At 38.9% G+C, this 27,853-nt stretch overlaps 1 protein-coding gene across 4 annotated transcripts in view; it reads left to right on the forward strand.

Annotated features, from left to right (window-relative positions):
- LOC117429265 (active breakpoint cluster region-related protein) overlaps positions 1–27,853 on the forward strand; it is a 128,472-nt gene that overhangs the window by 78,144 nt on the left and 22,475 nt on the right. For all 4 annotated transcript variants that reach the window (XM_058998134.1, XM_058998135.1, XM_058998136.1 and 1 more), the window contains 6 exons: positions 1,351–1,473; positions 1,883–1,958; positions 2,285–2,389; positions 5,512–5,586; positions 12,509–12,606; positions 12,706–12,837. In XM_058998134.1, coding sequence (XP_058854117.1) covers positions 1,351–1,473; positions 1,883–1,958; positions 2,285–2,389; positions 5,512–5,586; positions 12,509–12,606; positions 12,706–12,837 — 609 coding nt within the window. The remainder of the gene's footprint in view (positions 1–1,350; positions 1,474–1,882; positions 1,959–2,284; positions 2,390–5,511; positions 5,587–12,508; positions 12,607–12,705; positions 12,838–27,853) is intronic.

Below are 27,853 nucleotides of genomic sequence, written 5' to 3' on the forward strand. Positions count from 1 at the left end.
TTGCTACTGAAATGGTGCAGACTTTGCAATTGGTAAACGTGGCCCATCATTGTAACTTTTAACATAATGAGGTTTGGGCAATAGGATTTTGTCAATGTCCTTTCACGCTGAGCGCGATGGTGTAAATCATTAGGACACCATGCTTTCTGAAATGTCACGGTCACATGACTGCAGAGCAATCCGGTTTGAATGCCACATGTTTGATTCATCATAAAAACTTGAAAGCGCTGCTCTTATGCTAAACCTTTTAAGCCAACAGATGGTTCTAATTTAAACAAGACTTTTTCTCTTCATGAAACATTTGCTTGCTTTCTGTACATCCACAATATTTCCAGTATGTTTGCAGTGGTTTCCAGCCCCACGCAGGAGTCAGTCTAGCACATCTTCAGTGTTTAATTCAAAGTAATTACCAGAAGGGCTTTGCTGTGTTTTTTCTTTTTATACATTTGTTCCCATGTCTGTTTAACCATGTCTCAAACGCCAAAGGAACCTCATACAAAGTGGAAACAGCTGTTTTGTGTTGCCTAGCAACAGTCAGCTCTCATCTTTGGAAGGTTTCTACAGTCTCATACAGCCAGCCTTATACATTATGTGACTTGATTGTGCGAGAGGGATCATGCAACACTTGTTTAGTGTGTAGTACTTTGCAACCCGTCACGTGCCATTTGAGATTTATTGCAGCCTTGTGAGACCTGTGTGTGCATGACATCAATCAGGTGCATATTGTCTTGTGTGTAAATTGCCATGAATAGTTTATGATTTACACTTTGCTCCTCCTATAGAGGATAGGGTGTAATTGAGTGATCTAAGCAGAAGCAAATCTTAATTCTTCTCATGCATTAATCCTGTCATTGACTTAATGACCAGCCTATTAACATTACTATGTACGATATAAAAAAAACGTTAAATGGGGCCTGTGAAAAATCAGGTTTGGGCAACTTTTAAGTCTGCCTCGGTTTGATCATTAAAATAGAACCTATTATATAGAATGGTGACGTCATTGACTGTAGCATAGTAAGACGACAATATAGGATGCATAACTGTCATACAGAAGAGAACATATCCAAAAGCTGACTACAGTATTAGACAGCTCATGCCTATATATGGATTACAAGTATGTGTCATGGCTACACATATGATAGTTTTCAGTACTGTCAGAGGTGAAAATCGCAGGTAGTTTCACAGGTGGTGAATAGTGGTCATATTTGTAAAGTGCTGGTATCTAGTCAACTAGCTGCGCCACCTGCTGCCAAGGTGACTTTCAATTATTGTTTACTGCAGCAAGAGTAATTGGCAGCCCATTGTGGCTAATTGCAGATCTGTCTATTTTTTTCTTATTTCCCTTTACAGAAAGCATCCAAGGGCCAGAGCAGAGCTGTGGATCGCCTGAAGAAGAAGATGTTCGAGCAGGAATCCTATTTACTGCTGCACTCCCCGACCATCCCCTTCAGAATTCACAACATACACGGAAAGGTAGGCATTTTACTCCCCTGTGCGTTTCGAGGTATACAGTAAGGGTTCCTTTTCAAGCTTTTCTGTTTGTTTGATCTAAACAGTGCTGGTTCTTAAAATCCCACTGTGAGTCTCATCAATCAATAAATCAACCTTTATTATATATAGCGCACTTTACATCCATAAAGGCGTCTCAGAGCACTTTACATAAAATAAAATGTGCATAAAGGAGAAAATATATACATAGATGTATACATCAGCCAGTCCATCGTACCTTTCTGTTCAATTGCATGATGGTGGGTGCGTGACTCATAACAAGAAAGACATGTATTGTCACTGATAACAAAATGTATGTATTTCACTATCCAGTAAGTACATACTTAATACTGTACAGGCATATATCCTAACGATTAAAGGTTTTCTTGCCCAGAGCTACTTGTTTCTTCTGTCGTCTGATTACGAGAGATCTGAGTGGAGAGAGGCCATCCAGAAACTGCAGAAGAAGGGTAAGTTATGGTCTGCGACATGCAGTATCTGAAGTAGGGGATCTCTAGCTGGCCTTTACTGTAGATCTGAAGTTCTTAAACTTTTTTTTGCATTTTTTTTTTTTATTTGAATGGACAAATTTGATAAAAAAGAAAAAAATAAAACCTGTACTCTCTTGAAATGAAATGTTTGGTTTATACAGCGATATGGTATAGCACTACCAAAGATACGGTAGAATGTAAATAAAAGCAGTTGTTTCTTGCAAACACTGTTGCTCGTGGGTGGGTTTATTTCCCTTGAAAATAATTGATCAAGAATGAACCCAGGTTCTCGCTTCTGTTCCCAGATCTCCAGGCCTGTGTGTTGAGCTCCGTGGAGCTGCAGGTTCTTACAGGGTCCTGTTTCAAGTTAAGAACAGTTCACAACATCCCTGTTACCAGCAATAAAGATGGCAAGTAATCTCTTTTAAAGACCTAAGTGATCAATCCCCATGAATACATGCATTGTCATTAAAGGGAAATTGCAGTGGAAGGCCACAGGAGGGTGCTATAATCAAAGAAGAGCCTGTTCAGACACTGCATTAATAGTAGTACCTACTGTCTGTTTTTTCAGATACATGTTTTCTGCAGAGTACACATGTCCGTAGTAGACAAATAATGTATTTAAGCAACAGTCTTTTATAGCATGCATTGTACAACAAAACATATGCAAAAAGTGCAAAACAAAATACAATACCATAGCCCATTAAAAATGCTCTTTTTTTTTTTTTCATTATATTGAAAAGCTCTGTAGACTTAATTGAAATCATGATTGAAGGCTGTTTAATTGCACTGCTGTTTCCTGTTTAAGATACCTGATATTTCACTGTTTGGATTTTGTGGCATGGATCCATTTGAAACTGTTCAGGTTGTTCATAATATACTAAAGTACCTGAATAAAAGCAGAAGAACCATAACTAACCGTCCCGTATATCATTTCCTAAATATCTGTTTCACTGAGGAACGAGGATGCATAGCGTCCGTACAGTACATGCCAATTACACCTTGAGATCTGCACTCTGTCATGATGAAACGAGGTATAGCACCCAAAATGTTCAACACAAACATGCAATTCAAGTGCAGGGATAAAGTATTCGAAAGAGACATATATCGGGATATAGTGAAGTGTGATAGTGATGTATTTTTAGCACAGAACAGAATATGGCATTTGCGATAGCAGGGGGCTGGTATTAAAAACACTGTCTTATATTCCTGCCATTATGCCTCAAACACATTTTTGATTAGAGGATTAGATCAGCAATGAAAGACAGCTGTTGAAAGAATACCAGCCCGCATGGTAGCAATGCCACTCCTTCCTATAAAATCAATTTCTTTTATTCCACTTGACAGAGGTGCGATTCTTTGAGGTGGCCGATAAGGAACATGTTTTTTGTGATTAAAACAAACGTGGGGATAAACTGGTAAAATAATACAAACCAGCAATTTTACTGCAATTAAAAAAAAATGTTTTGCTCTTCCTTTTATTCAAAATGGTGTCCTGCAATTAAAGGTTCATTTTGTTAAGAATGTAAAAGCCACATAAGATAGTAACTGCATATTTGGTTCACGTATACAACAGACTTTTTGATGATCCTTTATTTTACAGCTGCAGTTTGTTCAATTCATCTCTCTCCAGACTCTGTTATATCTTAGGAAGCCAAACAGGAATTTAGAAATGTTTTATAGTAAACACCAACAGAGCTGATATTTTAAACAAGGACTTCAACTAAGATAACATCTTAACCCTTTAAGAGACCTTATCACATGAGCACATTTCATTAACCTGGGGGGAAAACACTCCAAACACGCCAGGTCCTTAAAGAAATATGTAAAAGCTCATTTGGGGGGGCAATACTCTGTCAGATCTGCTGAGGTGCAGCATGTTGTTTGTTGTGTATGCATTTATACTGTATGTTTATGTATTTAGCAAGGACACTAGGCACTTGTTTGAAAGAGAAAGGTCTTTTAAGACCTGGCCTTAACTTCTCATGTAAAGCATGGTGCCCCCTAGTGCATCATAACAGATATTGGAGAGTTCTGACCCTGAGCAGACATCGCCCTCTGCTGAGCCTCCAGTAGAAAGGTTTCATCTGAAGAATGAGCTGTTGTGCAGTGCCTGCTTTGAGCATTGTGAACAAGAGGGCAAGGTTTTAAATACCAGGAAAGAATCTGACTGTCTAATTTCAGTGACTGTTTACAATCTATACCGCATATTCTCTAATAACTCACAGTGGTCTTTAGAACTTGACAAGGGACTCCCCACTGAATGAAGAAAAATGCACTCAGTTGACAGCGTAGTTGGGAAAGGTTTTGTAAAACTGATTGCACAGCTGCGTCTCCCCTCCCTGGGGGTCGAGAGTTCAGTGGAGGCCGACAGCAGCGAGAAGTGTGACGAGTGCATGGAGGCGTACAGAGAGAAACAGGAGTAAATAAGTTAAAACAACAGGAACTTAATTACGGGAGCCCTGACTGAGTTTGTATTGTCTGCCGTGTTCCAGCACCTTTGTCAGCAGGACTCGGCTTCTGTATTCTATTAGGATCTGGAATCCTTATGGGTAGCGAAGCGCTTTGTACACTTCATTCAGAGGAGTGTCATTGAAAGGCAGGTCTACTGTAAAAGCACAGGAGAGGAAGTTTAAACTAAGCTAGAAAAACATGCAAACCCAACCTAAAGCGTTGATATTATGCGGCTCAAATTTAAAACGTCCCCACTGTGATGCGAAGGATGGTGAATGGAGACCACCCAAGGCTGTATTTGAACAGGTTGTGCGTTGTCTCTTAAATTAGCTAGGGTAATACATCCCAGATCTATCGAATTACATACACTAGCTGCGTATATTTACACACACATGCACAGGGTTTGTTTTTTCGGTCTCTGTGACACATGAGGAGGATAGGGTCAAAGTAGTTTGTCTTAATTCTTTTGCTACACTGGCAGGGCCTCAATGATAACACATCAGTAGGAAGGAAACTTTTTGTTTCGGAATGCAGGAGTGACATTTTCATACTCGGCCGATCTGGGTGTTCCCATCATTGATATATACTTTGCTGTAGACTTCAGGAAGATCAGTGGTCCTTTGTGCTCTTTTACTTTACAAACTGGTTAGAAAGCATCACCCTGAAAATTAAAACCCCAAAGAACTTGTACTCTGCCTGTGTTTTCATACAGTTGGTCCAGCACATGCTTTATCACAAGTCATGTAATAACACACTGCATGTGATACACTTGCTGTTCACATGCAGTTTTTGCAATAAAGCACTGATTCTATTCCTGAGAATCCCTGGAATGTATGAATCGTAGAAGTAATGAGATCAAGCCTGTGCTTCAGGGAATTGCCGTCTTATTGACTGTCTATCTGTCGTTTGTGGTTCCTGATTCATGTACTAATAAATGAAGATCACACACAAGGATCCACATGGTTTTCATTTTGGTACAGTGCAGGGAGATTAAAGAGATGTAACGGTACGGTATACACACTGAGACACAAGTTTAAATGCTTTTATTCAAACTGCTTCCTCCGTGCCTTGTTTTCAGATCACGAATCGCCTGGGCTGTATGGATTCCTGCATGTGATTGTCCACTCGGCCAAAGGGTTTAAAGAATCAGCAAGTAAGTGAAACCAGTTCCGTTTGCATTCAGGAGTTTAAAGGCTTCCTATTTAAACTGGGTAGAGTGATTGTTTCCAGACTCAACAACATAGTTAGACTACATTCATTTCCAGCATTTCTTTAAAGGGATGGGATAACAAGAGAAATAGAACAATATGATATGTATTTAATATTAAAAAACACAATTATAAAATAGAAATCTCAAATGCATCGCTGCATGCTTCAAATCATTCTATGAAGTACATCATTACTGAAATTCATTTAAAAGTGATCTATTGAAATGTTACAAGTGCAGAGGTCTAAAAGGCTGCACTCCAAAAAGTAGATTCACAGTGTAATTTCAAATCTAAAATTGTGCAAACAGATATGCTGAGCCCAATATGCTACCTCGTAAAATATATTGTGCAATATATTGAGTGCTGAATCTCTGTGCAATTGCATGTTTAAAAACAAGCAGTACTTTGTATGTAGCTAGTCTCAGAAACCACATTGGAAGTTGTTATGGCAGCATACTGCAGCAGGAGGCATTCAGTGGTATTTAAATCTGATCAGGTTTCACTTGGGAGTGTAGCTGCCAGCTATGGGTAAATTGCTGGTCTTTAAAACGACAAGCAGGGTTTACACTGTACAGTCAACAAAGGTTTCAGATTTACTCCCCACAGAAAACCGTTGCTGTATCCAAACTACATAACCCTATCAGTTTATATGTCTTCCAGGATGTGATATATGAAATTCTGTTAAGGGGAATGGCCTATGGCCTGCTGTTTATGAAACTTTAGCTTGACAAACGACCCGCTGTCAGAAAGGAAGTGGAGCAAACTTTGCAATGGAGAAAAAGCTTAGGAAATCCAGCTTGTATAGTGTTGTTTTTTTTTTTTTTTTTTTTTTTTTATGAAGGAAAAAATGAAATGCTAATGTTTCAGGACTTGGTTAGGCATGTGTATGAGCCTGTAAGTTATCATTCGTTTACAGTTATATCTTGTTCAGAAACATTAGCAGTTTTTTAATTCACTGAGAAGCAAATCTACAAAATAATTCATGTACACATTTCAGTAATAAGGGGCTTTTCAGTAATGTATCAGATAGCTGTAAACAGACTGGAAGTATTTTTTTTCAATTCAGTGAGATGTAATGTGCTAAGCAACCAGAAGGTGGCATAAGTGTATATTCTAATTCTGGAAACTGTATATTTAAAGACAAACTACTGCAACTACAATGCTGTAGACAGTACTATATGGACTATCTGCAAATTAGCAGAGATGTGAATGTGAATTCGAGGGCAATTCTTTCAGCATGATAAACCACGGGACTGATCAGGAAGCTCTTCTATATCACATAATATGTGAAATGATTTCTGCTTTCCATGGCCTGGGCATCTTCTTGTCATAAACCCTGCTTCCCACTGTTTTCATTTAACGCAATGCCATACTAGCTCTCCCTGCTCCCTTGCTGGGAGTGGAAACCTTTCACTTGTTCCTTGGAACCCCGTGTGTGTGAAACCCATTCAGAGCTCCAATCGTCACACAAGCACAGGCTGACGTTTACACATTAGATATTTACACGTAGCCTCCAGACTCAGATGTGCAGAGGAGTTATACCGTATTCCAGTCAGTTTGTGCTTTGTTAATGCCTGTAAGAAAATATAAGCCTGGTTAAATTAGAAAATGCTGGATATTTTATTTAATGTGTACAACCAGTATCCGTTCTCTCTTTTGTTGCTGTTGCATAAGGTTGCATTCATTGCTAATTAGGCAGGAGCTTTGAGGCATGGCAGAGAGTGCTGTTCATCTGTCAGTGATTTGCATCTCCTCAAGTTTGTTATGTAAATGGATCAAGAATCTTTGGAAGGAGTATCCACACAGTGCCTTGGCTATGAAGCAGGCTAGAAGATTGAGGAATATACTGGAGACTAATTTCGGTGTGGGGATGAAATAAAACGGATCACAATATTGGCAAAGTATGAAAAAAACAAAAAACAAGATAGCAATAATAAATCATACAAAACAAATGTAATTTTATGAGTAATAAGAAATAGTATCTCACCCTATTCCCATACTTTCCCTTTTTTCCTTTTTTTTTTTTGCAATAGTCTGTTTCACTGGGAGTATCACAGCCTAACCACATCCACCCCTATTTGCTTTAGTATGTATTCCTCAAGTAGAACCAGTGCAGAGATACAGATAGCTTTGATCCCTGATTTGCAGAGATTTGTGCTGGAATATGAGAGCTGTGTATTTTTTTTGATCTATTAATACTGCTTGACCATACATACTGTATGTATAGCAGCGTGCTAGATTAGAATTATTATTATTATTTTTAAATTAGCTTTGTTAGTTTGACACCGGAGGTTGGATTTTTGGTTGAAAATCACCCAATAAAGCAACTAAAAAGGAGGCTTATCCAAACAGGAAAAAGTAGCTTAACCTTTCCCTGTGTAACAAAACGACCCGGGGCTGGAGTCAGGACAGACTATTTACTAAATTAGTAAATCATCCAGGTTAGTGGAGACGGGGATTAACCCCACATACCTGTGGTTAAATACCGGCTGTGCAGCCAAGCAGCCTAGAATAGCAGATCCGTGAATACAGGAAGCAGTCAGGTTTATACAGCATGTATCTTGAATTCCCTGGCCCTGTCCTTTTGCTGGGGTGTCACCACCCATCAGGTAAACAGACACTCATTCTTAAAGCTGCAGTGTCCCTCGTTGATGTTCACTGGATCGGTATTCCCTGGTGTCTGTTACCCACAGTCCACCTGTACACGCCACTATCACAAAGCAGACCGTGTTCGTTTATATTCCCCACAAGTAGTTTTAACTATATGGACGCGAGCCTCCTTCCCTTTGCAATCTCAGTGCCTCAACACAGTGACACAGACAGGTAGGCTTCCTCTACTGCAGTAGGAGGTTATACTCGATATCTTCATGATTTATTACAGCTCAGGAAGAAAAGGGCAATTAAAAGAAGCTGATTACAATGTATTAAAAGGTGATATGCTCACATATGTTTACAGCTTTCTTATTTATTTTTACCTTTTCGGAATTAAACCTAGGATTCAGGGGGGGAAAAACTAAAAAAAACCTGTAAATGTCATTATTATAATTGTTGTTACTTAGTACTTTATATGCCAACGTTAAAAAATAATCCTAGGGAAAGTAACTTTACAGGAAGCTGTGTAGTTTCAGTGTCTAATACTGAACAATAAAGAAAACATGTTCATAGAGTTAAGAGAAGCATATTAGTATATTCATTTACTGCTCTGCTATCTTGAAGTTCTCTTTCCCATACTGCAAAACTGAAATAGTTTTACTGGATTGGGACCTGGTTTTTAAGGACAAAAAAACATGACATTGTCTCAATCTGCTCCTCCAATTTGGCACGTCACTGAAGGGTTTAAAGTGAACTGCCATCCTGCTTGAATTATAAAAGAAACAATATTGCGACACATGCAGATCCCTTTGAAGGAGACTTTGAATGGTCACGTGTGGCGTTTGAAATCTGAAGAGGGATACTATTCAAACTGGTAGTATACCACAGCTGCCTTGCATCAGTAAAGAGGGCTGACAAGAACACAGCTTAATAAAGATTAATACTGGACAGCAGAGAGCGGCAACCACACAGGGCAACATGAAGGGAAAATAAATAACAGCGCTGCTTTAGTTCCTTAAAAGACATTCCAATTCGGGACAGCCAGGTTTACTTCATGGAAGAAATGTTCCAGCATTCTAAAGAGCAGGGAGCATAAACACTGTCCGTAGTGCCTATTTCTTAAGGAACTGATATGCAACCACTGTGTCAGGAGTCTGTAAAGAATGTCAAAGTGTTGATCTCTGCACAGTCAGAAGCAATGGGTGAATAATGGGGAGGCTGCTGTCATTTTTTCTACAGTATGTTATTCAGTTAAACCCCCCTGGGGGGGTTATCCATACTTGTATGAGGAGTCCCATTTTTCTGCAATGCATAGTAAGCAGCGAGTCATTAACGGCTTGACTTTATCCTCCAAGCCCCAAGGAATCATCCAGTACTCCGTCTCCATGGCAACTATATTGCCATGGTGATTATGCTAACACCTGACCCACCACTCTCCACAATTTTACTGTTACAATGTAATATATACACACACTTTTCCAGTTGAGATGAATCAGTTTTGAAGTGGATACATTAATTCTGGTTTGTTTATCCTTTGACCCAGTTTACGTTAGTCGAATACAGCTGGCTTATACTAAATCAAAAAGAGAGACTGCTTATGAATTCATGCGCCAAGCTGATGCAAAGCTCTCAATGAATACTTTTTTTGGGGGGGAGGGGGGACCCTTTGGTCGAAAAGTTTTCCTGCTAAGTGTTTCACCACATTGTGCTCAGTTGGTTATGCGTTTTGAGTACTACAGCAAAAGATTAAATGAGGTCATTGAACACAGTGTTGTTGGCTGGACTCACGGAAAACATTCTTCCAGGTTTAGAACTCCCAGTGGGTGCTTCGACCGTATCAAATATTGTAAATTTACTTTAGATACTGTCAGGTTAGGTTTGACATATTGGATAACCAATGTTGTTTATAGCAAACACTGTACTTGCTTAGTCCAAAGGGTGTCAAACTAAGTTTTAGAAAGTTTCAGAAAAACTGTTAAGTTTCAGGTTCTTTGCATTGCAGCCACAGTGTAATTTACTTTCATTGCAATAACATGGTTTTGCTCTAGATTCAGATCTATTTACAGCAATTTATTTCCACTAAATCACTTCTGTTGGTTCAATTACTTCAGTGTCGGGTTGCAATATTATGTTCTATAGTTTTTTCTGACTAGCTTTCATTGCTGCAGTGTAATGCTAACTGACTGCACAGTTCCTCGTTGCAAGAAGTGAAGTGATGCTTCGACAATTCTGTACTAGTATAAGCTACACTATAGAGCAGATGGAACACTTCGAGTTGAATAGCCACAGCAATTCTAAAGGTCTCCTATGTACCTCCCATATTCTGATTTGCTCAGTTTTTGTTTGACAGCTGACAGACCTGCTTGCTGCAGAGTTGATCCCAGGTAATTTCCTCCTTAGACCAGCAGCATGCCTAATTAACACGTTCTGTATCCACCTGTTAGAAAGAGTAGACCATCTTCCAGTAGCATGGTCTACAATATGAAACTGTGGAAAAGGTTGTTCACTGTTGGAATAGTGTTTTTGAGAGCTATACCAACCCCCAGCAACTGGATCTCTTGAGGTCGAAAGCACTTAAACAGAAACTTGAAAATAAACCAGTGCGAGGGCAGAAAGAAAAGCGAGCAGCTTTGTATCAATTTTAATGGCGGGTTGATGATTATAATTCACCAGGGGCCTTTACTTGTATTAATCTTGGAATACAAATACAGTTACAAAGGAAGTTCCAGGTCCTATCCTGTGCTTTATTGTGTTTAAACCATACCAAAGAGCCCTGGCTCACACTGAGCTATTCATCATTAAGAAAGATATATTGGCTTTGGATCAGTCTGTTTAAACAGCAAAGACAAATGAGTCGTATTGAGATATGAGCTCAGATGAGGCATTCCTTATTGTAGATAATTTTATGGCACCTTTTCAAGCAATGCTTCTGTTTTCATTTAACATAAGCAAAACTCTAGCCTGAGGACTGAGGCTGATGCCACACTATGCTGGCAGAAAGCACAACTTCCCTGTCATGTTGATTCTGCTGTTATTGTGTAACTTGATTTATGGTCACACATCAGTACTCTTTCATTTTGAATTCCTTGGAGACTGAATTTGCATCTGGCGCTGTTACACAAGGTCATTGTATGTATAGCTATGGTGAAAATTATGAACATAATTTAGATATTTTATTTAACATTGTGTAATCAAAGAAACTACTAAATGATATTGTAAAAATCTACCAGAAGCCATAATAGTAGTACAGCATTTCATGTTAGATTTCGAAATGTCACATTCTTAAAAAGCGGTATGTAATTAAATATGTTAACGTAACATTATTCAGCTGGTTTCATTCGACTTTATGAAGCAAAATGAGTTAATTATATAGGGTGATGCAAAACGTTTGGCCATAGCTGTAGTTATGTGAAATGTTAGCATTAGAATTCATGTAGATATGCTTCTTGCTGTGATTTTGTAGATCCGTGCAACACAACCATTGTCAACATGAGAGATTGCAACCATGTAAAACATTATATTTAAAGAAACCTTTTTAAATCTTCACTACATGGTGTGATCCAGACTCTCAGAGTGGAGTTGAGCTATCTAATCACAGTACATTAGGAATGGTCACACTGTGTCGTGCTGAAGGGTCCTGTGCTCATCCCCATGTCCAGATGTTGTGTTGTGCAGACAGGCTGTCCTTGGTGGTGATACCTTTGACATAGGTGGAAAGATCACCCCTTCCACTAATCCATCATTCTAGCATCAGGCTGCCATGGGTCTGACATCTGTTCTCCTTGCCTTGAAGACTGTTGCTTTGTCAAGCACATTAACCACAAGGAAACTTCCTGGCCACAACTAAAGCAACTCGTTCTAGCTGGCCTGTCAAGCAAAGCTGACCTTGTTGCTCAAGACTGTTTTGACTTTATTGCTTGAACTAAATTACTTGACATCACCTGCAACTAGTTTTTGCCTGAAAGTGTTCTGTGGCAGTTAGAAGTGACACAAACCTCTCAAATGAAACTTAATAGATCCGAATTGCTATTCTAGAACCAGCAGTGGCTTGTCGTATCTACTGCGTGGGTTCTGTCTGTGTTAAGCTTTGATGGCTTTCTGTAACTTGCAGCCTGCTTTACACAAAACTATTCACATTCCCTATGATAAGCCTGTTCTCGCAGACAATACGCGCTTTAGTCCCAGTGCAAGTATTCTTGTTCTTCATTTTTTGCTGGCAGTGGAAATCAGAAAATCAGAACCTCAGTATCTTTCTGTGTTTTTCTTTGTCTGCAGACCTGTACTGCACACTGGAAGTCGATTCCTTTGGGTACTTTGTCAGCAAAGCGAAGACCAGAGTATTCCGGGACACCACCGAACCGCAGTGGAATGAGGTGGGTAACCCAATACAAATATTCCAGAACTATACATGTACGGTATAGATTCAGATTCAAGATCAGTCATTCTTTTTGTTAATCCCGTTCTTCCCCCAGGAATTTGAGATTGAGTTGGAGGGTTCCCAGTGCTTACGGATCCTGTGCTACGAGACGTGTTATGACAAGTCCAAGTTAAGCAAGGACGACAACGAGATTGTAGACAAAATCATGGGGAAGTGGCAGGTTCAGGTAAGCACAGTGCAATCCTGTAGGATTTCTATTCGCTGGAGGGGATCGGTAGTGCTTGACACTTTTGAGTGGTATTTGTGAGGAATGTTAAACCCCAGGAATGGATGAGATGCACGTTTTGGAGCATAAAACACTGAACATTTCTATTTTTTACATGCAGGTTGTGCGTTATGCATTATGCATGTTAGGGATTGACGTGTTATTGGGTTGTTGTACAGGGATGGAAATAAGACTCCTATTGCAGAGCAGGTTCACCCATTCCAGGTTTTAATACAAGCTTGATTAGCCACAGTGTATAGGTAACAAGCTCAGGCGAGTTTATTAAACTCATAGCATAGTTTTGTTTTTAATTTTAATTGTCTTGTATTCTCTCTGGTTATCTGTTTCAGCACAGAGCGACTGAATCAGAAAAAAAATTCAATAAAAATGCATTAGAACAGAGACTGTTTCTGTTGCCACACACGGTTTTAATCAAAAGGATAACTGAGGGGGCTTTGAGCATTGCAGGATAGCTTTGTTGTTGTTTATGCCACTAGTTTGAATGACAGGGGGAATAATGTTAAACAATTCAGCATTGTTCAATACATTTGACTTTTGACTTTGTGGTATGACGAACATAAAAGCATCATGACAAAATCATAGCATTTTTTTTTGCACATCATTAGTTTCGGTGCTCTATTAAAACATAGAATTATGTAATATATTCTCACAGGAGCATGGCTTCAGGGGAATCTACCATATTCAAACATTCACAAGTTTGATGGACCCAATACACACACAAAATACAATAAGGATGGAATTTCAGAGTGTAGATCTGTGCACAAGGGGTACTGTAAAAGCAGCCGGGGAGGAATAATTATTTAGGAATAATTAAGGAATGTTATTTTAAATCTTTTTTTTTTAGTAGTTATTTTACATTAAATTATTTAATTAAAAAAAAAAATGCTATCAATTTATTTTAGGAAGATATCATTCTTTTGTCTAACATTTTTTATTTAATGAGAACCACAGCATTAAACTACTGTAATAGAGATGCAGGAACTCCCATTGCATAGCAGTGTGATCCATTCCTGAGTTTAATAAGACACAGCTTGTTACCTACTGTATAACACTGTGGACTAACCAAGTTCGGAGTAAAACCTGCAATGGGTGAAACTGCTAGGCAATAGGAGTGCTATTTCCATCCCTGGAGATGTCCTGTATTGCAACTTTTTTTTTCTTATTCTAAATAAGGAGCCTGGGCCAGTAAACCTGGAATTCAGTGATCATTACAATGTCGTATTAATGCTACAGCCTTTTAACCACAGTCTTACAGCTCATGTAACACCTGACTGGTGAGTTTTTAAACAGGTTTTTTGGGGTTTTTTTCCCCTGAAAATTGTATGGTTCCACACACACGCACATGTTCATGACCGTGCAGTAACACAAGGCACCCTTGAAGTAAATGCCTTCCTTCCTGTGAATAAGTCTGTTTGGTGAAGCATGACTGCGAATGCTGAATTCCTCCTTTAATCTCAAAGGGGGGTGGGGGTGGGGGCTTCTCCGTCTGTAATTGGCTCCTTCCCCTTGGAAAGAACTTAGGGAGGAATGGTTGCTTTTAAAGTTTCAATCTGATAGCTCTGTTCTCCAAGCAGTTTTACTATTTTAAAAGGAGAGACCCCCTACACATAACTTTAACCATGCAAACCAGCACTGGTTTTATTTAAACATTTAATCATTTATCATGCGCCCCTTATATAAAAGCTAAAATGTGTGTTGTGTTGTGTTGTAAGGCATAGGCTAGCATGGTAAAGAACTGAAGCAATGTTGCTGTATGATATGGTAAAAGCACAGCTTGGGATAAGACACTGGGCTTCGTTTGCTGTATTGTACACTGCGCACATTTTTAAATCGCATACTAATTTGTTGTTGTTTAGTTATTTAACTGTACTCTGTATTTTTTTTATTGTTTTGCCAAGAGCCTTTTTTTGTTGTGGTTAGGACACACTGTGGGCTGTTCGGCTTGTGTTTTTAAATGTTCCTTGTTTACATCTGGAGTACATTGCCCATGAGGAGAAAAAGTGATTTTAGAATTCTGAAATATTATGCATTTACATGGACTTACCCACCTTTTATATATATAAAAAAAAGTCCAACATGTTTGTTGCCATGTATTAAAGAAAATAAAAATCAGTTGCTTTTTCTGACTTCACGGCATTGCAATACATTATTGAACAATGGGGTGGTTAAAGGCATGATGAAATGTTTAAAGTGTAGCAAACAACACAATTCCTTAATAATGTCTCTACCATGCAGATATTTTCATTTTACAAGGCTCAAATGTGCAGTTTTGAAAGAAACACATCTTATAGCAAACATGTATTTTCATTTCAAAACATGATATCTGGTAATACACTAGGTTAAAGAAAACTGTGTTTACAGGCCATGTTTTTAGACTGTCCTGTACTTCATAGGTCATTTCACCGGGAGAGTGAAATGGTCCCCACCCCTTCACTGGCTTCTTTCCTGTCGGTAACCAATCAGCCCTGTTGACTGACAGGCTTTCAGCCTGTAACATGCTTTGACCCATTAGAAACCACTGAGCAGTTGCGCTGGAACAATTTGTATAGTAGGGATGTGTGGCAATGTGACCCGCCCCTGTGTGCATGTGTGTGTTAAATGTTGGTGTATTGTAGTTGGTACACGGGATATAAATGGGTGTGTGCAGCACGAGTATTTAAATTGTATAATTATATTTAGGCACGGGATTGCACTATCACTTCACGTGCATTTAAAGTATAGTATGTGAGCACGGGGTTGCACAGAATTAATTCACGTGCTGGGATTCAAGTGAATAATTAATTAGTAATTGAATCCCAGCACAACAGTATATATAGATTCACGTTTGACTCACTCGGGGTTGGGTGTTCGGTGAGTGGAGAACGGGAGAGAGAGAAGGAGAAAGTAAAATAAAGTAAAGTAAATTAAATTGATAGTTGTTTTCACTCACCGTGTTTGTTCGTTTGTCTGTTTACTGTTTAGTCCGTTTTGTTTATATATTTATTTTGGCATAAGTGCCGTGTCCTGTGTTGTGTTCTGTCTGTTTAAACCTTTTCTTTCGTTTAATAAATGCTGAGTGCCACCATTGCACTCAGCATTACTCATCACCACCGTCTGTCTGTGTGTTTCTCTCTCTGGTCTGAGTTCCTCCCTGCAGCCAGCCTGTCACAGGATGCTGAAAGACATTTAACAAAACTGTAACCCCTGTATATGATGGAAGCCTTCAGTTGCTGTTATGTTACAGCATCAACACCTGTTTATCTATTTAAGTAAAAAAAAAAAAAAAAAAAAGAAAAAGCTTTAACCACAGTCCTTGCTTCAATTTTTTACAACATTCTTAACATAAAACATTTAGAGCAAACAAATCGTAAAGTAGTGTAAAACGCTGTCATCCACTGAAGTACTGCAATTTAGAAATGTTTATTTGTAAAAACAGGTTGAACAGTTGTATTTTATTTACAGTAGTCGTTGTACACAAGGACAGTCAGAAGGCTCCAAAGGTTGACTTGCAATGCTGATTTTTTTTTTTTTCATGAGGCAATGGACATCTAGCGTGTCCAGAATGTCACTTTGTCAAGCTGATTTAGTAGGTGGTGCAAAAAAAAAAAAAGGAATATTCTTTTTTGAGACCTTTTCAATAAGCCGCCTTCTTCCACTGTACACACTCGCAGTTCCAGTTGCTAATTAACTCTCGCGTGATTGCAACCGAATGATTTATAAAATATCCCGCCCTTGCTGTGACACTCGCCGCTGATTGCTCTGTCATAGTGTGTGGTCCAAGGCAATGTGAAAAGACGCAGTGCACTACACACACACACATGACTCACAAGATTCAGAAACCAGCCGGGTTTATCATTGAACCACAGGTGCACAGCACCACTGTACTTCAAGCCAGGGGGGGCCCGCTCCCCCAGCACCCTTAGTGAAATGACACAGGACGTGCAAGTGCAAACAGATAACCCAAGAATAAGGCAGAGAAACTGAGAGCTTCTTTTACCTGAAGTAGTACTAGGTATCATGTTTTAAAATGAAAACACGTGTCTTTCTTTTAACCCTGCACATTTGGACCTATGTGGCTAATCGAAGTGCATAATGTATAATGTGGCGATTGTAAGTCGCCCTGGATAAGGGCGTCTGCTAAGAAATAAAAAATAATAATAATAATAAGGGTTATGGGATTATTTTGTTAGCTACAATTACTTTAAATGCTTTGAAGACGTGCTCACCCATGGTTTATAATACATTTTCTTACCTCTTATTTGCTTAGTAACCTTATTGCTCTTCCCAATTTTTAATGTTTTTTTTTATTTTTTAAAACATTTAATTTAAGAAATGAAAATGTTTCAAATATAACACTACGGATAAACTTCTGCATCCTGGTATCTTTACTTTAGGTCACATGGTCTGTTGTCATGTCCTGATTGGGTATCAGGAAGCAGCTGCAACTTTTCATCTACATCTCTCTCAAAGTGTTGACTTTTTAAATAGTTGCATATTCCAAATAGAACTATAACTTACAAGCATAGAACTAAAATATCTCAAGCAGAAGAAAAGTGATAGTGTTGGCAGGGCTAATAAGAGGTGAATCCTGTAAACGTGAAAGACGGCATGTTTTGGTAAATGGGTTTCACAACCAAAGGGATGTCTCAGATTTCAGATTGTTTGTCTAAGTCGTCAAGCTCCTTGGAACCAGCTGCAGGTTTTTGCTTTCCTCCCTTGGGAGTGTTTCTGATTTATTTAAATAGATTTGAGGTCAAAAAAATAAAAAGTCCTTAAATGGTAATAATGCACAAAGATTTTTTTTTTTGTAATGAAACATTTGGATTTGTGAAGTCAGCAGCAATGACATGGGATCTGATAACGGGTTTGACTGCTTCACTGTACATTTGACCACAGTCCTGAAGATCTTGATTAAAAATGTTCCCACATTAAAACAATTGTGTAATTGCCACAATTGACATTAGGTCAGTAATTAATAAATCCAAAAAAAACAAACACGATGAATTATTATAGGAAATGTACATTGGTAAATGGATTTATTTGTTTGTGAGTAATTCTTAGTCATTTTAAATGCACAAAGTGCTTAGCAGTTAGTCACTCTTATGTCTAGTTTGCTAGTCAATGCAATTCAAGATAAATAATCTAAGGTTCCTAAAGACCATGTTGTAGTAGAATAATGTATTACTGTTTTGGACACGTTAGTTGCTCAACCTGTAACTAATTCAAAGCGGTTGACAGAGGTCTGCTGTATGGCCTTTTAAATGAAAAGGTTACAAGTTTATTGCACAGCAGGTTGGTATTTTAAACCCTGTTAAGAGACGAATAGTGTTTCCAAGTCTTGAGCCACGGGTGACTAAGAGAAGGAGAGTCATCTGAACAGGAGCTCACTACTGATCTAAGGGCTTGAAGCTGATACAGGAATGGCCTTGACAGAGAGGAAGACCACGGGTACAGAGCTTCTCTTACAGTCTCCTCACTGCTTGAGGGAATATTGACTTTAGAGAAATGACCTGGAAACTGAACGCTCTTGTGACGTTCTTGCAGTGGTCAAGCAGCTATTGTTTTACTGTAACAGTAAACACTTATCTGATGAATGAAGCAGTTATAATTGTTTCAACCGGTGTAAGTGTTATCTACAAAAAGCTGTTCATTGCTTTTTAACTTGTTCAAGTGTGTCCTTAAATGACATTCTCTTCAACAATTTTACAAAAATAGCAGAGATTTCACCAAAGTCAAAATCTGCATTAGGCATGTTTCTGGACTCCTCCTGGATGGTTTACCCAGACACTGCTTATAGTTTTAAGCCACAGTGTTTTACGACTGTTATGAGTTTGTCTATGCCCAGGAGAGCGAAGGGTCTCACGCCGGTCCATGAGAAAGTTTGTTTAGCCGATCTTTCCGAGGCATGTGGGTGACTGCTCCGTTGTGGGGGGTCTAGGTCCCATGACCACAGCAATAGCCTTGTCAAGATTAAGATCTGTTTATATCCCTGAGACAACCCTGAGTGTATCACTGCTGTGAGGAAATCGGAGGTGAAGGATCCACTGAACAGTGGAATTAGACAGTGAAAACCAAACCTGTTTCTTGGGCTTTTGAATGAGTATGTCATCTTTTCTAAGCACAGCTTTCCTATTTATTTTACATTTAACATATATATATATATATATATATATATATATATATATATATATATATATACTGCCACAAACCATAATTAGCTACATGATCTTAGTCATTGGCAAAGTCTGTTGAATCCTAGGCTTTCCTTTGTTTGAGACAAAGCACGCATTTTATGTAATGTGCCCAAATAAGTATGCATTCAGTGTGTCTGTCGGTAATGGTGTTAAGACAGGGGCTCATCTATCATACAGTGTTTCTAATCAAACTACATTATAATGTGTCATGCCCCTTTCAGACATTCCCCAGGGCCGGTGTCTAATGATGTTCTTAGTTCAAAAACAATGCTCTGCTTGTCAACAGTGATAGATGGGGAGAGAAACAGCATTGCAAGAGGTGGGGTTAACTCACCGCTTCCTCCACACAAGGGTACGTAAAAAAGGTGTTACCACTGAGTAACTAATGGGTTCCAGAGCTCTCAGAGAGGCTGGTGGTAATCGCAAGGAACAGAGTCACAGAGGACCTGCTGGGCTCAGTTTTATTGCTGCACACAGGTTTGATTATGATTGTTAAACCCAGTGTGCCTCGATTCAATTCTAATATTGACTTTCCTAATGCGACAGCACATACTATCACATCAGGTTGTTCTCACTGCTGTGTTAGTTTCAGTTTGCATTGCTCAGAGGTGGTTAAAATGATCAAGACACTGGTATGAAACGCACTGAGTTTATTTTATTTAAGTACCAAAAACAGCATTGATTTAGCTGCTCCTGTCTGCATCTAAGGTGCATTTTTCTCTTCCTAAATGAATGTGGGTCCATTTTTCACATTTTTCACTGATTAGTTGCTTGCATGTTTGAATATCTGCTGTACATATAGAGATGTATATCTGACAAACTCCAGTCCCATGACCTAAACATTCCACATAGCCCAGGTTAAAATGCATTTGAATCACAATATTGCAATAGTGCATACAAAGCAGTGGATAATAAGTTACTTGTAAGCAGCATCTATGAAATACAAATAATTTACTGCAAATGATTGTATTCTGTGACCATGGTGTTCCATACGAAATAGGGTGACATTCACAAAGCTTTTAAACAAATGGTATCCTGAAAGAAAAAAAGAAAAAAACATGCTATTGTTTATTGGTAACGTTGCAGGAATGTTTCTATCGTCTGGAGCATTATACTGTGTCTTACCTTCACTTTTCAGGCTGGTTGCTTAGCATGACCTTCAGAACGTTCTTACTAAACCTGAGGTTCATTTTGCAAAACAAAACCTATAAAGCATTCAGCTCTCTGTATCATACAACCGGGCTCCTTCTTCAGCATACATTACAAGAAATGAATTAGCCTGCTTGTGCAGAACACATGCAGAGGCCACGCTTAATAAAAGAGGCTGTCAGTGTGTAATAGCCCAGAGTCTCGCTCTCAACATTGCCACCATCCAGCCGTGATGAAACGTAGGCGTCCCCTGTGTTCTCCATCAGTATCTGTATCCCTGAGGGACTCCAGGGCTACCTTTATAAAAGAGTATTGCATGGTCAAGAAGAACAGAGATCCCAAATCATAAAGGAGTTGACAGGCTGTGATGCCACCTGAATTACATTTAAATGTGTAGCCCCAAGGCAGAGAATATAGCTACTTGCTTGTAAATCAGATTGTAGGTTTGTTTGTCCTCCTGAGACTCAAATTGAAGACACTATCCGTGATGTGTGCTATTGGTGACCTTCAAGGGATACTTTATACCATCAACATTTCCCTAATATTTCATTTCTTACCTCTTTTAATGTCATGTTATGTGCGCGCTATTTGATTCTCTATTTGTCATGCTTACAAACTATTCCAGCAAAAAATGCTTTGAAAAAGACTCATTAGGGCTGAGTGTGGGGGCGTGAGGTGGGGAAGGATATCAGTGTTGCACAGACTCCAGTGTTCAGTGTTCACCTGTGGGCTTCAGTATACTGCGCAACGGTAATATGTTTCCCCACCTCACTTCTCTTAATGTAGCCCTGAGGAGGCTGCTTTGTTGGAATAGTTAATAAGCACATCAAATACTCATCTAGTAAGAAGAAACAACCATATAACGCCAGCAAGAAGAATATAATACATGTTGTCCCAACCTTCTGATAGCTTAATTTCAAATAGTGTGGGGCAGTGCTCATCGACTCTCCAGGAAGTTGCAGTGTCCCAAATCCGGTTCACTTGTACACTGTAATATTATTACTTTTTGGCTGTGAATATTTCTTTTAAAAGCATGTGGTCACTGAATCTTGTTCTTGAGCTCTCCATCGGAGACCTGTTGCCTCTACAGGCACAATGAGAAACCGCATTCCACGAGAGAGGAAATAAATAGCCTGGGGGATTACCTTGTGCACCTGGAGTCCACATCACCTGCGTCTCCAAACGCTTGAGAGTCTGTACAGACTCAACGATGTCTCAGCGAAATGCCTGCAGGCGTTTGCTCTGTCTCTCAGACACATGCCTTTCTGTTTTGATGTGATTCGTGGCTGAAGAAGCTCCCTTACTCATCCCATGGTTTCATACCCAGCCGTTATCCTAAAGCAAGTAAATCCTTTTAGCAGTCATTTGGTGCTTCTAGTTTGAAAACACATGGATTATGCATAGCTTCATGGCCATATGCACTTTATCTGTAGGAACACTTGTGCTTAGGGGCATGCTGACTAAGGATTACCGGATCTGTAGTGGTTATGCTTTTAAGATTTTTTTAAAAGATTTTTTTCTCTGTACTTCTGGTAGAATTGATTACTGAGTCAATTACGGTGTTACAAGAACATAGGGCTATTGAAGTTTCTTCACTAACCCCAAGAGAATATCAGTTAATTATCATAGCGTCTTTTGAAAGTTCTAGTAGTATGTGAAATTTGCATTCAGTCCTGGTCCTGCCTTCCAGCAATGCTGACCAACATATCTCCAATAGAACCCTGGTATAATCCTTTTATTACTAACATTAGACATTAGTATTAAACTGTGGGAGAACACATTTATTTAGCACCACTTTTAATACAGTAATGATTAATTTACACAAATAAATGATTATATTGAAAGAATCCCAAAAGTGACAAAGTGACCTTTATGTGATTGTATAGAAAAGAAAGGGGGTGTAGATTTTATTATTTGTTTATTTATTTATTTAGTAGACGCCTTTATCCAAGGCGACTTACAGAGACTAGGGTGTGTGAACTATGCGTCAGCTGCAGAGTCACTTACAATTACGTCTCACCCGAAAGACGGAGCACAAGGAGGTTAAGTGACTTGCTCAGGGTCACACAATGAGTCAGTGGCTGAGGTGGGATTTGAACCAGGGACCTCCTGGTTCCAAGCCCTTTTCTTTAACCACTTGACCACACAGCCTCCTAGATTTTGCTGAATATGGTTATTTCTGCTTCACTGCAAACATACTGCTGTCTAGTGCACACATCTAAAATATCCATACGTCCATTCTAGGGCAACTGTAGACCTGGGCGCACGGCACGTAATCTCAGTCAATGTTGGTGTATTGTGGCAGGAAGAAATTCTTATTAAGATCGAGCCAGTAACTTCTGTTCCTTATTTAATTCGAAACTCTGCCTTTCAGACAAATGGGTCTGACATCAATTAAATACAGCAAGGTTCCTCATAACTATCACAGCTATATTATATCTGAAAGCTGACAGCGAATGCTGTTTCTGATTGCACTCTTAACTTGGCAGCAGCAGTCCTGCCCACATGCTGCTTGTTTAATATGAACCTTCTGGATAAGAGATAATGTAAGAACTCAATGGCTTCAGTGTAACTGATGAAGCATCCTTTGTTGCAGGTACTTATTGTGCACAATTTTAATAAGGTCTTCAGATGGACCTGGTCATAACATGAGGGGATATTCTGTTTCCAAACGGAAGGCACGGACAGTGAGTGGATATAGTGGTGTCCTGTAGGAGGAATTTAGAAATGTAAGAGATCTTGTGTTATGGTTATTTTGCCTGACTATTTATTGAATGTCAGTAAAAAAAAAAAAAACTGCTGTATAAATAATTCAACCACATTTTGATGGTAAAACTTACTGCCCGATGTGAGGTTATGCATAATGCATGTTCACCACAGTAGATGCTGTACCAAGATGATGGATTCAATAGCATGTGACAATCACATTAGACCAGTTTATATATGGTGGATTTTTATTTCACGGTAACGGCCCTTTTGTCTGCATTGTCCTGGTGTTTGGCTCAGCAGGTATGCGTTTTCGGGTTGGAACACAAACAAGCAAGCCCTGATGATATCGTGCTGTACACATTGAAACATGTATCTGATTGTTTGTACAGAATAATGCTCTGCTCAGAAATAAACAATGCTGAGATTTGGAGCCTCGCTGTCCAGAACAAACCGAGCTATGGGAATTGCTGTCTGGCACCAGTTATGCTCTGATAGCAGGACCTTGGAAACAGATTATTCCCGGTTTTCCAAACATGGGAATCAAGATACAACAATCACAGCAAGTATAATATTATAAAAACACCAAGACTGGAGACGATATTTATTTAAGCAATTATTTAATTAATAGCTTTTAACATTCTTTTTTATGTCCTCACTTTTAGCCAAAGCATATTCACCCCATATTGCTATCTATAGTCAGCGACAAAGTTTGGGAGGGGCTTATCATGAAGACATCCTGTGATATACAAACTTCAGACAGTGCTATCATACACAATGGGAGCATGTTTTGTACAGTAATTATAATTTTAAAGGCGACTATATTTTAGTGCCTATATCTTGGGTATAAAAACATTTTAAGTACCATTCTACTAGTGTAGGTAGCTATTTAGCTACCTTATCTAAATGCCATACCCTGGGTTTATTTTTGCTTTTTATAAACAAAGGTGCTTGTTATGCTGTTGTAAAAACCCTGTCCATTCATTGAGCCTTTTGAAAAGTGAGAAGCAGGCTAGTAATTTGCCGTGGCTGTCTGTGCTGGTGAATCTAATGGTGCAGACGTAAATATTGTCATAGAAGCTGTGTGTGTCACCTCTGACCTGGAGGAATGCTGCAGTTTTGTAAACTGAGTGTGCTGCAATCTTGGCCTGATTCATGATGATCTGGAGAACAAATTGTGCCTAAGGACTCTAGGAAATGACGGCTATGTTTACTCTAGGGTCCGCTGCAAATTAGACAGTGATTCAGAAATGAACCCTGACTTCAGACAGTTCACTATTTTAAATACGAATGCCAGGAATTCTCTGTGTGTGAACAGCTGATTCAGAACTCTTTTCTTGCTTCACTTCCACTTGATAATTCATTTTCATCTTCTCATGAAATGACTTCTGCTGGTTACAGAAACGTGTTTAACACAGAATTAAGAATCATTTTTTTGTTTGTTTTTTTTATTCTGTTATTTTAGTAGGCTTGCTCAATTATGAGCATACACAAGAAGGCAGTTCTTGCGTTACGCTTGAATTGAATGACATTTTTTTTTTTTTTCAACCAAGGGGACCCTTATAACCATTGGGGCGAGCCTTTTTATTTAATTCATGTGCCTCATTCCATCCATCTACAAAGCTTGACTAAAAAAAAAAATACCAGTGAATTCACATGGGTTATTAAAGGGTATATAATGACTTTTCATGATGCGTGTAACACAATCTGAATATTTTCAGTTTTCATTTCAGTTGACTGATTGGAAAGTATTGCTGTAGCTCCCCTGGATCCTCGTTAAGCAAAATACAAACAGACCGCCAGAGCCATTTGCCTGAAGAACCCAGCCCCTTGTGAATTTACAGCATTCCCATGTTTTCCCTGATCAAAGGAACACGGTCCCCAAATGCAGATGGAGGACCCCCTCATTATGCTTTATTTATCAGTACTTCAGTGAAAGAGTTCACTTATATAATAACACATTTACTGATGCATCTACATCCTGGCTCTAACAACACACAGGGTGGGTGGGTGTTATCCTTTTAACTGGAGGTCATATTTCTACTGTTTTATTAAACACGGTGCGTGGGTGTATTACACACATGCTGAATACTGTGTAGTACTATTCTAATGTATAAGAAAAACAAACACATTGATTTAAAGCTGTATTGCTCCACAGCCATGTTCAGTTCTAAACTAAAATATAATTTCTTATTGCCTTATACAGTTTTATGTATTTCTTGTAACATTTTTTCTGGAAACACCTATACAGCTGATATGATCAACATGGTACGGGTAAGAATATTTATGCAGCATCTTTAAAGAGTACAGGAGCTTCAAACATGTGTTGGTCCCTAAAATATTGCAGAGGCGATGGTTCTGCCAAGAAAAATTAATGCGTTACTCGCAGAGGGCAATCTCCGTTTTTGTATTCTGTAATTCGAGTCGCGTTCCTTCTTAATACAGGTAGAGAGGAGTGCATTAAATATGATCTGAAGCGTTGAAAAGCTGCATTAATGAAAGTCAAGAGAATAGTACTGGAGTCAGACTGTCTAGAGCTGGGAATCTTGGGAGGGGGTTAATTCCTTGTTCCTCAGTACTTAGTGAACTGCAGACTGCCTGAGGATGTAGCCACGCAGATCACCTTCAGGGCCCTAACCTGGGCTTTCACGCTACAGTGATTCCCCAGTGCCCCTGGGAGCAGCCCCAGAGCTTGAATATTCACAGGCAGGCCCCCTGATGCCAAGCAAACGCATTATGCTGCCAGCGCTGACATTAGAAACTCCAAAAATCTATTTGAATGTACTGTACAGATGGTGCCAGTTAGCTATAAAATATATATATATATATATATATATATATATATATATATATATATATATATATATATTAAACCTGACAGGGCTTGATAGAGAAATAATAAAGAAGGTTGACGTATGACAATGAAAAATAGAAACTTGTTAACCTTAGTTCATTAATGAATGCAAATTGTATGCAGCTCTTTAGACATGAAACAACGCAGTGGGCAAAGGTTAGTAAAAAAAAAAAAAAAGATTAAGGATGGCTTGACAGTTGGAGAGAAATATTGTTTTTGTATGATAATGCATGCAAATTAGAGGAAGCATACAGTTTCAACCAGCTACCAAGTTAGAAAGACGAGGACTGGACTTTTCTGCTTTTATTATTTCATTAATGTGCTTTAATTGCGCACGATAATGAACTGAAAGTTGAAGCTTGTTCACTGAGGTGCTTGTGGGGCAATGCTAAGGGACGTTCGTAGCAATTAACACCAGTTTTTAAACTAGAAATAAGCCATGGGAATCGATAGCCCTTGGGGGAGTAGCCAGAAGGTTAAAAAAAGGGAAAAAAAAGAAATAGAAGCTATTTCTTTGATGTCATGTTACATACTCTCTCTTATCCTACAGCTGTGATTGTTTTTGCTCACAGTATGGGGTTTTGTCTGCTGGTATTAGACATATCCACATGGTACAGTGTTTGATGTTTGGAATAATCCCTTAAAAAACGAATATTTGAATACTCTTTAATTCTGAATTAGCTGAAACAAATGTATAATTACCACCATATTGCAGGAGTAAAATAAACAGGGAACACCATCAAATTGCCATCTAAACAAAGGGGAGCTCTTTTGTTCAGTAAAAAGTCATGTATACCTTTTTTATACAGTGATGAATACAAATATATGTTAATTTTAATCTCTGAATACATTTAATGCACTGTGTGTTGGAACAATCTAATATGTGTCCTAATGCAAGCTCAGTTACAGTATTTGTACAATGATAAAGGGATCTTCTTGTATGTTGTTCACAGTTCTGTCTGAATTTGCTTCTTGTTGTGTCAGTCTGGCTGTGGTGGATAATGTGTTTACTATGGCTTGTGATGCTTTATTAGTCAAAGCTTCTGTGGTGCCTGTTCATAATTTGCTTTAGGTTAAAATGTCACTTGCATATCCCACAGATGATGTCATGTTGGTTAGGTTTTACTAGAGATTATTTTTATTGAATTGAGATTGGATTGCATACAGTATGTTGCCATGACATCACAATAGGTTAGTTGGGCACTGAGCCTGTGGAATGAATGTTTAATGGGGTTTTTTTTGCAGTTTGTTTCGCTTCACTGAAAGAAAAAAACACATTTTATGACCAGTCCAAGAAAGTGTGCGTCTTTGGTGATACAAGCTGTAGAAACACTTGCCTGATGAAGGCTTCAGTTGCCAACATTTACTCTTGAAGGACATCGGTTTGTGTGTTTATTTTGGAAGAATTTTCGGGACTATGTAATGAAAGCCACAATTACTTCATATGATATGGAAGTAATTTAGCTGTCCCGTAACCCAGCCCATTAGCACAAACAGAATACTGGTCTTAGAAATTAGAAGTCGTTGTTTTGGTTACATTTTGTGATCTATAGTGAAAGAGAAATACTGGCTTTCCAGAAGAAATGACTTGGTAAAACTTTATGTTCTGAGCTATTATAAGATTTATATGCCCAGGAGGATGAGGCTGCTGTACATGCACTGTGTGCTCTCTAAGATATTTGTAAGAAAGGTGATTATTATAATAGTCATTTAGCAGACACCTTTATACAAAGTGACTTAGTGACTAGGGGGTGAAATAGGACCCTGGTTTTGCGTCTCATCTTGTATCACTAGAACACCCCGTTGCCTCCACAGCTCTGACCCGCTGTGCACATGAAACCAAACCACCGTAACCGAACATCTTGGAAAACCAGTGACTGTCCAATTCAATTGACGACTCCCAACAAAGGACTTTTTATTTTATTTTTGTGGTTTGTTATTTTCTGATGGATTTTGGCAGCACAGCGGCACTGGAAAAAGAAGCATGCTTTCCCCAGTAGTAAGTGGCGAGAGAGCAGCTCTGTTTGCATGTTCATCGAGTCCGTGGACTCTCCATAGACTGCCCAGGGCCCAT

Source organism: Acipenser ruthenus, chromosome 24 (assembly GCF_902713425.1).
Source record: "Acipenser ruthenus chromosome 24, fAciRut3.2 maternal haplotype, whole genome shotgun sequence".
NCBI lineage: Eukaryota > Metazoa > Chordata > Actinopteri > Acipenseriformes > Acipenseridae > Acipenser > Acipenser ruthenus.